Source organism: Leucopleurus acutus (genome assembly GCF_964270905.1).
Source record: "Leucopleurus acutus genome assembly, chromosome: 3".
Classification (NCBI taxonomy): domain Eukaryota; kingdom Metazoa; phylum Chordata; class Mammalia; order Artiodactyla; family Delphinidae; genus Leucopleurus; species Leucopleurus acutus.
The window spans coordinates 23,899,881-23,914,124 of record NC_139145.1 but is presented as its reverse complement, the minus strand read 5'-3'; the positions used below and the strand labels follow the sequence as shown (position 1 = coordinate 23,914,124).

Below are 14,244 nucleotides of genomic sequence, written 5' to 3'. Positions count from 1 at the left end.
TTATATGATTTCAAGTTATTTAATTCCTGATATTATATTTAGCCATGAGAGAGTGTTATGATTTGCCTACAACATCCATCCTTCCTTTTCTTGTACCTTACCTTGTTCAGAGAGGACTTGTGCCTGTTCTGCTCTGAATTTCTCAACAGTTCAGCTGCTAAAATCACAGGTGAAGCTTAGTTTCTGCTGATTTAATCCACCCAATCGAGATAGAGTTTCTCATTTTATTCAGCAAATATTTACTCTGCCTTAAAAAGAGATTTTTAAAAAAATGCATGGTCTTATTTGCTAATGCTGCTGGGAATTAATTAAGTTTTAGGTTCACAGTAAAATTGAGCACAAGGTACAGAGATTTCCCACACATTCCTCTGGTGGGAATGTAATAAATTGGTACAGCCACTGTGGCAAACAGTACGGAGGTCCCTCAAAAGCTAAAAATAGAATTACCATATGATCCAGCAATCCCACTCCTGGGCATATATCCAGACAAAACTATAATTCAAAAAGATACATGCACCCCAATGTTCGCAGCATCATAGAGGCGTTATTTACGATTGCCAAGACGTGGAAACAACCTGAGTGTCCATCAACAGATCAATGGATAAAGAAGATTTTATGTGTGTGTGTGTATGTATATATATATAAAATTTAAATTTGTATATTTGCATACATATATATATATATATAAGTACTACTCAGCCATAAAAAAGAATGAAATTAATTTTGCCATTTGCAGCAACATGGATGAACTTGGAGGGCATTATTCTAAGAGAAACAAGTCAGACAGAGAAAGATAAATACTGTATGATATCGCTTATATGTGGAATCTAAGAAATAAAACAAACTGGTGAATATAACATAAAAGAAGCAGACTCACAGATATAGAGAACAAACTAGTAATTGCCAGTGGGGGAGGGGGGAAAGGCAATTTAAGAGTTGGAATTGGGAAGTGGGAAGTACAAACTATTGGGTGTAAAGTAGGTTCCAGGATGTATTATACAACAGGGGGAATATAGCCAATATTTTGTAATAAATGGAAAGTAGTCTTGAAAATTGTATAAAAATATTTTCTTTTTTAAAAAAGATACTTCTTAGCTGATAGAAGCTTTAGAAGTCTACAGAGGCAGATAATTTTAAAATTGCAGCATATAACTTCTGGAGCCTGGCTGACATTCTCATAGGAAGCCGCATGAAAATTACTTTCAAAGGCATTCATCACCTTAGCTTACAGGAGTCTGTTCCTTCAGTGTGTATTAGTCCATGGTGCATCCTTACTTTGACTTATCTGTGAGGTTCACCTCTCGCCCCCAGGAACAAAGCCTGCAGAGGGGCAACTTGTTTGGCTTGGGAGCCTGCCCAATATGAAAAGTTTGCAGGCAAAATCAGAAAGAACAGCTGCAGGAGGAGAGATGAGGGTTGCTGACAGCTAACGATTCGGAAAGCAATTTGCATGAGAGCCTTCTGCTTAACAGGAGGCAGCATGTGCTGGGCAATGGTTTACCATCCACTGCCAAGCTGGTTTCTACACCCTGAGTCCTCATTCCATCAAAACACGTGTCCTGAGGGAACGCCCAGCCACCAGCTTCCACTTACCTGACTTAGCATGACCTGCCATCTAGAATTTCAGAGAGCTTTTCATTTATTAACTCACATGAATCTACTTTATCCTGAGGCTCTGGATACTAGTCCCATGCAAACTGATTTAATAACAAACATTTAAGTGCAAATCCAAGGTCATCTAGATAATATTCTTTGACAGCTTATTGCATATGAGGCACTGCACTGTGCACTTTTTATACCATATCGGACTTCATAACAGACCTCTGAAGTGGGTGGTTAAGTTTCCTGCCAAGGGATCCATACACAAGAAACGATAACCAGAAAAGACCAAAGTATTACTTATTACTAGTGAGCTAGCCGCTGTTCCTTCATTTTGGAATTCTAATTGAGGCTTTCCTTCTCTCTCTCTCTTGCCCCCAAATCACAGCTGACTAGGTCATGGGACAAGCTTAAGCTAACATGCCTTATTCTGTGAATCATAAGCTGAGCTACTGGGACAGAACCATGTGACACGTTTGTCCCTTTCAAATGTAATAATTCTACCCATTGCTCCATGGATGTTCTGGTTACTGACCAATAACATTAACAATTCCTCTTCCAAGAATAAGATAGAGGGGAAAGGCACTGGATCTCCTATGCCTCCCAAACATGTGAAGGCCAAAGCATGGTGGGAGGAGAAGCATATCTCTTTGTAATATGTTTTATTCCCTGTTTTATAGATGTGCCTATGGAAGATTAGAAAGGCTGAGTAACTTGTCCATGTCATGTAGCCCATGCTTTTAACTTTTTTATTATACCACTTACCCTTCTCACCTATCAATTTGCCTTTTATACTGATGTCCTGAGAAACAGACCACTGTATGGTATAGAAATGAACAACCATAAATAAGCTGGAAATGCATTTCTATTTACATTAACTAAGATAGTCACTTGTTTCTTTTCAGTGAGGTCCTCCGCCTTTTTAGGGACCTGAGTAAACTAACGATGTGCTTCCATTGATTAAACAAGAATCTCCAGTATTCCATAGAAGAATCATACATTTCTTTAAGCCCTGTGTATGCTTCTAGGGTTTAGATTCTAAATCAAATAGGTTTCTGTTTTTCATTAAAAAAAACGAACACAGGATTTCACTTGTAAATTTATTAACTTTTTCTTTTCTGTCTAGCAACAAGCAGTGACTGTTGTTGGGTTGGTGGACATAGTAGAGATGGCCATTCAGAAAATCACAAATTTTAGGAACTCTAGCGTTCATGTAGCTCAGAACTGTAAGAAGAGACCAGAGGAAGATCAACATGCTTTAAAGTATATTACAAATCAATATTGAAATAGAGCTTAACATATAATTCATCTGGAAAGAAGCTCAGAACATGATTGCCAGTTATTTCATATTCTGGTCAAAGACAATGGAAGCACTATTAAAGTATGGCATTTTGACTGCCATTGGAAAGGTCAGGTTTCAAACAGCAGTGCACTAGTTGTGCTCAAAATGACTAAAGAATGATGAATAATTAAGTGAAGAGGAAATGGGAGACCTGCATTCTAATCTTGTTTTGGCCACTGATGGGAATCATGTGGACTTTAAGGCCATCACACAGTCATTTACTACCTTGGTTTTCTCACCTGTAAAATGAGGGAGTGACTATAGTTCTTTAATAATCCTTGATGATCTTTAGCGCTATGATTCTAGAAGCATCTTGATTTAATACAGTTTGAGGATTTATGTCTAAACTCTAGCAAGCAGAAAAATGTTCTTTTATTTCTAAAATGGACTTGACATTGCGTTAACAGAGCAAATGAAATCTTTTGAAGATTGTTCAAAGAATCACCAACTTAAAATTCATCGCCATTGTTGGTTTTTATTGTCTGTTTAACTCTTACTAGATCTATAATAGTTTTATTTATTTTCCTTTGCACCTGGACTGGCAGCCTGTGTGGTTGGAGAAACACATCACCACTTATTTTAGATACTTTGTTATCAGAGCCAACTCTGTAATCTTCGCTCTGCCTGTGAATTATTTATTTAATTTGATGTGTTTTTTCCTGGATTCATAGAATTTCCTTTTGTCATGATGGTTCTTTCCATTTATGGGACTGTAAATACAGCTGACTAAACCTCTCTAGTGGCCGAATACGTATCAGGTCTTTTGTGTGAAGGATGCTAGCTAATCTTCCCGTTCATAGGCTGACTACATTTTTATTCATTTGCTTTTATTCTACTCACCCCTGACAGTAGTATCTGTGGAATAAATAAAATAATGATACCTACTACTTATTTAACTCGGATCAGAAAACTTGACCTTTTCCTAATTTTTTACATTTGCTAGCTTTGTGGCAATATGCACCCCTATTTTTCTCTGAATCTCAGTTCACCCTCTACATGGGAATAATTATGCCTACCATATACAACGTGGTGATCATAAAAGAAATTCTACCCATCTACTACCATATTGGGGAAAAATATTTGGATTGACTTTGACCAGACTTGGAGGCACATGTTTGCAGTGGCCTGTTTGTAAATACTGACTACATGGGGTACAGTGGGATACTCTGAAGGCACCTTACAGAGGTAGATAATATCTCTCCCAGGGCATCAACGCTAAAAGTGAGAAGCATTTTGATTTCTCATCAAGAAAGAAATGTTCTATGATGTTAATGGTTCTTAACTTTTGGTGATTCATTAAAATCTCCTGGGGAGCTTTTGATAATCTTAAAGCCCAGCCTGTAATTTATACCAATTAAATATGAATTTCTGGGGGTTGGACTGAGGCACTGGTATATTTTAAGGTTTGCAGAATGTAATGGTTAATATTTAAGTGTCAATTCAACTATATGCTGAGATACACAGATATTTTGCTAAACATTATTTCTGGGTGGGTCTGTTCCCAGATGAGATTAGCATTTGAATTGGTAGATGGAGTAAAGCAGATTTCCCTCCCCAGTGTAGGTGGGCCTCATCCAATCTCGAGGGCCCCAAAAGAATAAAAAGTCAGAGGAAAGGAGAATTTGCTCTCTCTGCCTGAGTGTTTGATCTGATCCCCTGCCCTCTGACTGTGGCTTACGTCAGTTCTGAAAACTACACCCCTGGATTTCCTAGCTTCCAGCTTATATTTCATATACAATATATTTAATATTTAATATGTTTAATATCAATTACATATGTTAAAGCAATTACATATATTACATTATATTTATTATATATCTCCTATTGGTTCTGTTTCTCTGGAGTACCCTGACTACTATGGTGCTTCCAATACACTGTAAATATTGAGAACTACTATATATGTTAAAATACTATGGCTAAGGTATTACAAAAGTGGATACTCTGACAGTGTAGTTCTGCTTCTTAAATGGGCAATTCAATGAGGATAAGTAGCAATGTAAATTATTTTTTTCATTTTAAATGGTGGCCAGTCATATATATATATATAAACACTTTGGGAGGCTATAAGACACTAATTAAAAGAACTTATAGGATATAAGCACTAAAACCACATCGACTCACCACTCAGTAGAAGGAATTCTAGGCCCAAGATACAGAAACCTCCATACCTGAATCATTGGAAAAGATGTAGAAAAGACACTAAAACTATTGAAATTTTCAGAGATCCCTTGTGACCCTTTTGGAGGTCATGATATCAGGACTCACTGTCTCCTGAGTCTTGTTTTGTAATACAGAGAGGGACCCACAGTTACATAGTAAATTGACACCTGAGACTTGTTTTTTTTTCAGCTAGAAGTGGAAAGGAGAAATATCTTTCACTGAAGCAGAGAGTAGAGGTATAAGTGGGGAAGACAAGGTAAAGAAAGAGAAAAGAAAAGAATCCATTTAGAGAAGACTTGCTCTTGGGGCAAGCCCTGGACATATAGTCATTTATATATCCTATTTCAGGATACATTGCATGCTTTACTGTAAGTAAGCATTTAATGATTTGTCTTCCACATACTTTGTTTCATTAAAGAGATTCACTTCTGCTGGCATTTTGTTTCATGGGATCCCAGGCCCTTAGCATAGTCGCTTAGTAAAGTATTTGTAGAATGAATCAGTCAATATGTCCTCAAACTCAGTACCCTTCTCAAATCAGTTACCTGCTTTATACCATAACTGAGATGATATTATCATAGTGTTAGGACTCAAAGGGAAATATGATCTCGATTTTAGGGTGAGCGGCGAAGCTGCCGAGCGCCCGCGTCGCTGCCGCGGCCGGAAGACAGACGCCCCCCAAAGCCCCTCGCCTGGCTCGGACCAACGGAGCCGGCAGCCCAGCACTCCGGTGAGTGGCGCCTCCTCCCCAGCCCTAGACCCCCGCTGGGGACCGGCCGGCCGGGCTCTTTTGTGCAGCGCACCGGGGGTGCTCTGCGCCCCCTCCGCGCGCCCGGGTCCGGTCCGCCGGACCCCGTGGCTGCGGTGCCCGCGGTGCGATCGGTCTTTGTTTCCACCGGGGCCCGAGGCTCGGCTGGGCTCGGCTCGAAGCCTGGCAGGCAGCGCCGGGAAGGGGGAGGAGGAGGTGGACGAGAAGGGGGCGCGGGAAGGGGGGGTTCCCGGGTTTCCTGGCCGCCCCGCGGCTCCCCCGGCTCGGGGGCGAGGTGCGCGCCCCGCGCTGCCGCGCGCCCCCTCCTCCTTCCCCCTCCTTCCGCCTTTGGATTTAAAACTGCAATTTGCTCTCCAGCTTGCTGAGTGTGTGGCGGGGGTGGGTGAAGGGGGGGACCGTGGGACCGGAGAACAAGGCTGGATTTTAGGAACGGCCCTGGGAAAGGGGGAGACTGCGGAGGGAGGAGCCCCTCCCCTTCAACCCCCAAATCCCAAGGTTCTGCTGGTGCTCTGGGAGTTGAGAGGCGGGGACCAAATGACCCGGAGCGGGTGTGGGGCGGAGGAGGGATTTGGGGGCGGCCAGGGCCGTAGGGGTTGGGCCGCGTGCCCGGTTACCTGGTGAACAAAGTCGGCTCACTTTTGCATAAATAAATAAATAATCGCCTATCAATGCGTTTCCTCTGAGGCTCTGATTGAATCGGCCCCCTCTTCCCCAGGGGGTGGGGTGCTGAGTGACAGCTGTCAGCCCCCTGGGCCGGTAGCTGGGGGTGAATTGCAGAATCCCTCTGCTTTCTGGCTAAGGGCGCATTCCCCTGCTGGGTCCTGGTCCCCAGGCAGAGCCAGAGGGGCAGAGGGCTGGCTCTGAGTCTAGGAAATAACCTTGTTTCCTGTTCTACAGGAAAAGGGACAGCAACCCAGAGTTTGGGGGCTGGGGATGAAGACTGATGGGAGCTGGAGGGGTTCCCCAGCAGCCTGACCCCCCCAGCCTCCTGCCAGGCGAAGGGGCCAGCTGAGGGAGGAAGGATGTGGGCCTTGCTGGCCGGAGGCGGGAGCTGGGGCCGTCCCCGAGACGGGCAGCGGGCACTGAGAGGGAGGAGGGAGAGAGAGAGAAGCGGGGGCGGGAATTCTCTACCGCAGACCCTGGGGGCCAGGGCCAGATGTGGAGGGGTGGGGAGTCCCCCCTCCCTCCTAGCTTGGGGGCCCTGGGGCTGGGCGGGGCTGAGCCTGGTGCCCTCCGTTCTGCTCCAGTGCCTGACTGGCAGGGCCAGCTGAATTTGGGCCCAGGCGTCACCCTGGGAGGTAGGGCCAGGCTGCACCAGCCTGGCCCCTGAGCACAAGGAGGGACCCTTGGGGGACCTGTGCCTGTCTGGCTGGGCAGGCGTTGCCCACCGGACCAGTTGGTGTCAGGCGGGACTTGGCCCCAGTTCCCTGGGCAGAGCTCAGGGTGTGAGGACAAGTTTGCCTCCGGGTCAGGGTGGCCACATTTCGTCCGCTGCTGCCGCCGGCGGGGCGGGGGCATGCGCCCGGGCCTGGGCAGAGTCCTGCCAGGAGCATTTGGGGTGTTGCTATTGTTGGCTTGTTCCTGTTCCGTGTGGTCCGGTGTGTGTGGCTGTGTGAGCTGGGGCTGTAGGTGACAGATTACCAGTTGGTCCGTCCCCCACCCACACACAGCCCCCACCCCTGCCGCCTGGAGGGGCAGGCTGGGTTGTGGTGGTGAGCTGCAGGGGGACCCCCCAGGTGGCATGTGCCTGCAGCTTGCCATCTCCCTCCTTTGAGCAGATGTATATTTTTATAGTAATGGAAAATCAAACTGGATAGTAAGTTGAATTCATTTTTTTCTTCTGCTGTGTCAATAGTTGGAATAACCTCTAGAGACTAGTGAACTTCTTGCCCCAGAGCTCCTACCCTCCAGAGGTTGCAAAGATCAGTGAGGGCATGAGCTTTGGGGGTCCAGTTCAAACCAGTGACTCTTGTCCCTCTTGGTCTGGCATTGGGGCAGGTGCCCAGGTGGGCGGGCATTGCCCCCTCCCCAGGCATTCCCCCCACACCCCACCCAGCCCAGGTGTAGTCTGTCCTCTCAGCCACCTCCTTGGTCAGTGCCTAAGCTGTGCCCAAGCCCTCAGGGACCTTCTCCTGGTGGGCTCTCTCCCCCTGCCTGGGCTCCCAGCCCACGTGTTGATATTTATTTTCTGTAGTAAAATCCATTTTTAATGCCGTTACTATTGAAATAATATAGAGAGAAACAAATGTGATGTGTTTAAGTTGCCCTCTGTGAGTTTTTAATGTGATCTATGGCTGAGGTAGTGATGGAAGGAGCTGTTCGGCTTGGAGGAATTTGGTGTCATAAAGAAAAAGAGCTTGCTGTTTATTATTGTTGCTGGGCTGGGGGGTCTGGAACAGGGTCGTGGGGGCAGGGAGCCCCAGCACCCCCAGGTGCTGTGGATGGACAGGGTTGCTTCTCGGTTTGAAGGTGCGTGGTTTCCAGGATTGTTTTGCATTGCTTCCCAGCCCTTGATGGGGCCTTTGGTGAGGGGGCTTGGGAGCTGGGGGGCTTTGTCCCCTCCCATTCCAACTGGTTAGATTGGGGCAGGGAGGCTTATGGAACCCCCTGCTGAGCTAAGTGGAGGTGTACTGTAGGGAGGATGGATTTGGATTCTAAAGGAGATTAAGAGACAGAGACGCGGGATCTTTACCTGCTTGGTGTGGCTGTGCTGGAGGCTTGGAGGGCAAACTGTCCCTGGCAGAAGACCTTTTTTTTAGGGGGGGCTGATCTGGACCGGCAGAGCCCCAGAGGGACATTGCTTGTTCTCAATCAGCCTGGAGCGCTGGCTCGAGCCACTACCTCCTCTTGCCTCTGTTCCCCATTGGACAGGGGCTTCCTCCAGGCAAACCTGATCCCCCTCACTTCCCCTCTTCTCTGCTCTGCCCCACCCCAAGTCAACTTCTTTTTTTTTTTTTTTTTTTTGGTTTGTGGAATACAGAGCTCTGTGCCTCAGGCCAGCCACCCAAGACCACAGGGTGCCATGCCTTCATACCAGATGCCCAGGCACTTCTGGTGTGATTAGTGAGGTCAAGCAGACTCACCATTATGGGATGGAGCCCAGCTCTGCCTCTGGGTCCCCTGGGTCTCTTGGGACAGAGCCGGGGAGGGGGAAGCCAGGATGGGGTGGAGCTGGGAACTGAAGGGGGGGAGCAACAGTAACATTGTTGCTAATGTCAGCAGATGGGCCCCCCAGGGAGAGAGCAGGGGGAGGTGGGGAGGAAAGAGACCCAGAGAGCCCAACTTGAGGTGGAAAGAGGAAAAGATGGTGACAGAAGCCAGTGATGAGGGGGTGAGAGAGAAAACGGTCAAGAAGAGCCAGGATCACAGCCCCTGGAGATGGCATCCAGGGGACCAAGAAGGCCTAGGCATGTGCCACGCCCCACCCCACAGCCCAAAATGAGCGGGCACTGAGAGCCTCTCACCCAAGATCAATTGCTGCTAGGATAGTATCTGAAGGAGAGACAAGCAAACGTCTCTGGGAAAAGGGAGGAGGACAGGTGGGAGAGAGAGAGAGAAGGAAGCTCTCCCACAGGAGGAGGGAGAACGGGGAGACAGGGGGATTCCAGGGGTCACTTGACTAATGCTCCTGCCCCAGGGCAGCGTCTCCCCACTCCCCAAATGTCTGGGAACAGAGCCGACCTCTTCTTTGGACCTGGGGGCGGAGCCTGAGGCAGGTACAGCACCCCACAGGTTGTGGGCGCTCTGTCAGGAGGCACCGGGCTTTTAAAAGCGGGGAACATTAGGACTGTTAGAGACACCAGGGGTGTCGTCCGGTTGGATGCCCCCCACCTTGTTTGACAGGAGGAAATCCAGTCTAGAGGGGCCCCCTCCCCTTGCTTGCCTGGGACCTAGGCTCTTTCCGTCCACCTCTCTGTAGTTAGAGAGCTGGAACAGCTGCAGGGGGCCTCCTGGGTGCGGAGGGGGCCAGAGCTTGAGGAGAGGAGCAGGCGGGCACCCTTGTGGCCAGAGCCCCCCCAGGGGAGGGGGAGGCACCGCTGCTGGGAGAGAGGGAGGGAGGGGAGAGAGGAGGGGAAACAGTGAGTCAGGCTTCCAAGAGCTGAGGATGAGAGAGCCAGAGCTGGGAGGGAGAGGGTAGGGAGGGCTGCTCAGAAGTGAGGAGAGGGAGGGGGCCCAGCCAGGGGCAAGGAGAGCTCTAGAGGGAGGGAGCCAGCCCCTGGCCCTGGCCCAGCGGTAGGGCTGTGCAGGGCTGTGCAGCCAACATGGACTTTGCCCGCGGCAGGTCAGGAAGGAGCCAGATTCTGCCCCTGCGGCGTCCTTTTCATTCCCTATTCCTTATTTATGATCCCACCCCAGGGTCTCAGGAAGAATGACTGACTGTGTCATCCCATCCCTTCCTCAGTTTCCCCATCTATTGTGGGATTTGGACTGTGAGCTCTTCTTAGAGAGGGAGGAACAGAGCCTCCTGGGAAGTGTTGTGGGGTACTTTCTCCAGCTGCTGGCTTTGTGCCGGGGGCCCTGCTGGAGGCTGCCACCAGTCAGTGTAGGGTGCAGGTCTCCGCGGTAGGGCTCCTCTTGAGCCCTCAGAGTTGCTGGGCCAGGGAGTGGCGGTGGTGGGCCACGAGTGCTGGGGTGCAGTGTGTGTGTGTGTGTGTGTGGTGCCGGGCTGGCAATGGTAGGTGGACTGCCTGGGGCCTCTCAGGATGGCCAGGGTGTAGACAGGGCCACGAACTCCAGATGTCCAGAGCCAACCTCCATTTGGGGAGGGAGGAGACACCCTTGTGATCCACCCCCCTCCGCCTTATCCCTGTGGGTCAGAGGCTCTGGGGCAGCTGGGAGGTAGGAATGGTCCCTGTGGGAGCTGGTGAGAACTGCCTATGGGGCCCCTCATGTCCGGAGCTGGGACCAGCACTGGAGGGATCCCCAGGGACTGCCTGGGAGGGAGGAGGGAAGGAGCCCCCCTCCCACCCATCTGACAGGAAGCTATGGCTTCGTCCAAGGCCTGGCATCCCCCAGTCCTTCCCTCCTGGATCCCCAGCATCTCTTCCATTGGTGAGGGGATGAGGGAGGTGGGCACTGAAGCTTCCTCTCCTACAGGGCCTGGCTTTGGGGGGAACGGTGAAGTGAAGGCATAGTGAGGCCCCCTGCCTCCCCCTACGTGCGCACACACAGACTCAGCTGCAGTGAGGCCCTGCTTTCTCCTCTCTCTGCTCTGAGGTCCTTGGCTTGGGAGCCCAGGGGAGGGGCCACTTCTGCAGCTGGCTGGCCCCGAACTCCCAGCTCAGCCAGCTGCTATTGAAGCTTCCAGAAGCTGCAGCTCTGCACCCCCTCCCCGCCCCCTGAGCCAGGAGAGGCCTTTGCTGACCTGGGGGAGGGTGTCTTGGTGAGCGAGTGGGCACCCTTAGAAGGACTAGCACAGACAAGCAGACAGATGGGTGGCGGAGCAGATGGACAGAGACACCCACGCACAGGCAGACGGAGAGAGACAGACAGATGGACCAGGACTGGGAGAGACGGACATACAGAGGTGCTGGCAGAGACAGGAGTCAGAAAAATGGAAGGGCCTGGGGAGAGAGTAACAGACAGGCAGAGACAGAGACTTGGAGACAGGGAGATCCAAGGGGGGAGACAAGGTGACTGAGATGGGAGAAGGAGAGATACAGGGTAGAGAGGGAGGGGCAGGAAGAGATAAAGAAAGGGGGAAACCCAGACTGAGAGAAAGAGAGAGGAGAGACTGAAGGCTACAAACCACAAACAAGGATTTGATGAGAATCTGGAAGGTGTTTTCTCCTGCTTCCCTCCCCAAACCCCCAGGCCAGCCAAGTCTCCATTCCTTCCACCCCCGGCTCAGTTTCCAGCTGCTAAAGAGGTCAGGGAGAAAGAGAGAGAGGAAGACACACACACACACACACACACACACACACACACACTCCCCCAGATCCCAGAGACCCCTTTCCCCTGATCTCTTTGTAGGGGGAGGGAGTTGCGGAGGGTGCCTCTCCTAGCCCTGACCCCTACTCACAAATGTACATACCCCTTGTCTCAGAAAATATCCCAGAATACTTCCCACTCACTCCCCACTCACACTCACTGTGTGTCTCCTTGTGTAAGTGCACCCCCCCATACTCACGCCTGTCCACAGGGGCCTGGCCTCACACACACTCACAAATACACATTTTGTGGCATACATGTCTCTGCTCTCACACTCATCTTGAATCTCACAAACATAACCGGTGAACCTGTCCCTATGCTTTCTTACCCATACAGGCAGTGACACACAGGCCTCATCGTGGCTTCTCAGAACATGTTGATACACACACATACACAGTCACACTCTCACACAACAGTGGCAGACACCCCAGAGCAGAGAGAGGACTCTTTCTCTCTGGAGGAGAAGATCAGGGTTCCCAGAGAGCCATGGTGGGGGGGTATGCCCCCCACTCTGACCTAGCTGGCAGGGCAGGGAGGCAGGAGACACTTTCAGCCGGTGGCAGCCTTCCTGCAGGGCCTGGCCTGGACACAGAGAAACTGGCTGGTGTGAAAGAGCTGAGAGCTGGTGAGAGTGGGTATGCACGTGTACAAACATGTGCACGTATGTACAGGTATAAGGGATGATGAGTGTCTGTTACAATGTGTATGAGAGAGACTGAGTGCATATGAGGTGGGATATGGGTGTGACAGGAAGATCCACTCCCCAAGGTGTGTGGAGTGTGTGGGTGTGGGTGTGACAGCTACTTGTCGGGTATGTCTGTGTGGAGGCATGCATATGTGACAGGTGCATGTGGCTGTACCTGGCTTTGCAGTGTGCGGGTGTGTGTCATGGGCGTACACATGTGAAGGACTGGGACTCTGGGGCTGAGGGGCATGTGTACCAGGGTGCAGTGTTCTGCAGATGTGAAGGTGTGGGAGATGTTTGCGTATGAGTGTAGTGTAGGCAGGGTGCATGGATGAGGGGGTAGCTGTGTGAGGCTGTGAGCTCGTAGCCTGGGTTGGAGGGCTGTTTTCCAAGGCAAGGATGCTGCGTGAACAGAGGCCACCGGCATGAACACATGCGAAGGGGCTCCAAGGCACACAGTTGGGCGCTGACCCACACGACGTACGAGGACAGACAAACCCGCCCCTGTCCTCCCTCTTGGTCTCTCCTGGCGTCAGTGGTTTTCAAAGGAGCCTCCACGAGGACTGTTTGCTGTGCAGTTCCCCCCACCCCCCAGCCCGTGCCTCTTCAAACACAGGGATGCCCCCCAGGCAGCTTTGTGGAGGCTCCTGCCTCGACCATCTGAAGGCAGATGGGTGGGCTGGGATCTGCTGCCGCCCCCCCAGGGAGCGAGGAGGCGGCACTGCTCCTTCGGCCTGGGCACAGGAAGAGACAGATGGACTGCCTGTCTCGACACCCAGACATGGGGCCTGGGGGTGGGCGGGCACCACCGGCAGAGGGGCTCTAGCGGGCAGCCCCCAGGTGGGCCCGAGCAAAGGCCAGGACTCTGCCCTTCACCTCCTCAGAGGGGCACCCGCCCTCACCCCGCAGCCCCATCACCTGTCTGGGCACAGGGGCCCAACTCCAGCCCCTTGTACCTCCTAAATACACAACCACTTCCCCACTCACAGCTCCAGCACCCCTAAACACACAGCCCCAGCACGCCCCCAAACACACAACCACCACATGCCTACCCACCCAAACACATATTACAGCCCTAGTACTTAACCAAAACCCAGATGTTTATGACCCCCAATATACCCCCAGACACCCCAACACACACACAAGGCTTCTACCACATCCTGAAACAGATCAACTCTTCCTCCAGTCCCAGCACCTCCCCAGATACACCCAGGACCCTACTGTAGCCCTAATACCTTCCACACACCCAGGTTCTCAGAGTCCCAGCACCTAACCAGACACCCACAGACTCTCCCGACGGCCCCAACGTTTCCCTCCGCTGCAGCTCATCACGTCCCCAGACACACCGATACAGCCCCCTACACCTTTCCAAACTCTCCCCACAACATACACGTACACACACCGCCTCAACACCCACGCAGAGGAGGACACCCCTGTAGCCACACCATTTACCTCAAACACACAGACACGGTGCATCTTTGAACAGTAATGTCCCCTCAGCTTCTCGTACCTTCCAGGCCGTGCACGTGCATGTGCATCCCGCACACGCACACACCCCCCCCCCCAGATCCCAGCACCTCCGCAAACAAGCAGTCCTCTGTGTGTTCCCCAGCAAGCTGCAGCTCCAGTACTTTCCTCAGCCATCCAAGGGCCCAGGGACAGCCCCCACCCCTCTCCAAACACCAGTCCCGCACTCATACACAGACACACAGGGCCCCAGCCCAGTCACCCCTCAGAGCAGCTCCGCCCTGCGCCCAC

The 14,244-nt window shown here is 50.9% G+C and overlaps 1 protein-coding gene across 1 annotated transcript in view; it reads left to right on the top strand.

The window, feature by feature from the left end:
* The window catches only part of LOC309960020 (uncharacterized protein), a 345,721-nt gene that overhangs the window by 318,609 nt on the left and 12,868 nt on the right, over positions 1-14,244 (top strand). Inside the window, exon 5 of the mRNA XM_082836572.1 lies at positions 5,720-5,831. Coding sequence (XP_082692698.1) covers positions 5,720-5,831 — 112 coding nt within the window. The remainder of the gene's footprint in view (positions 1-5,719; positions 5,832-14,244) is intronic.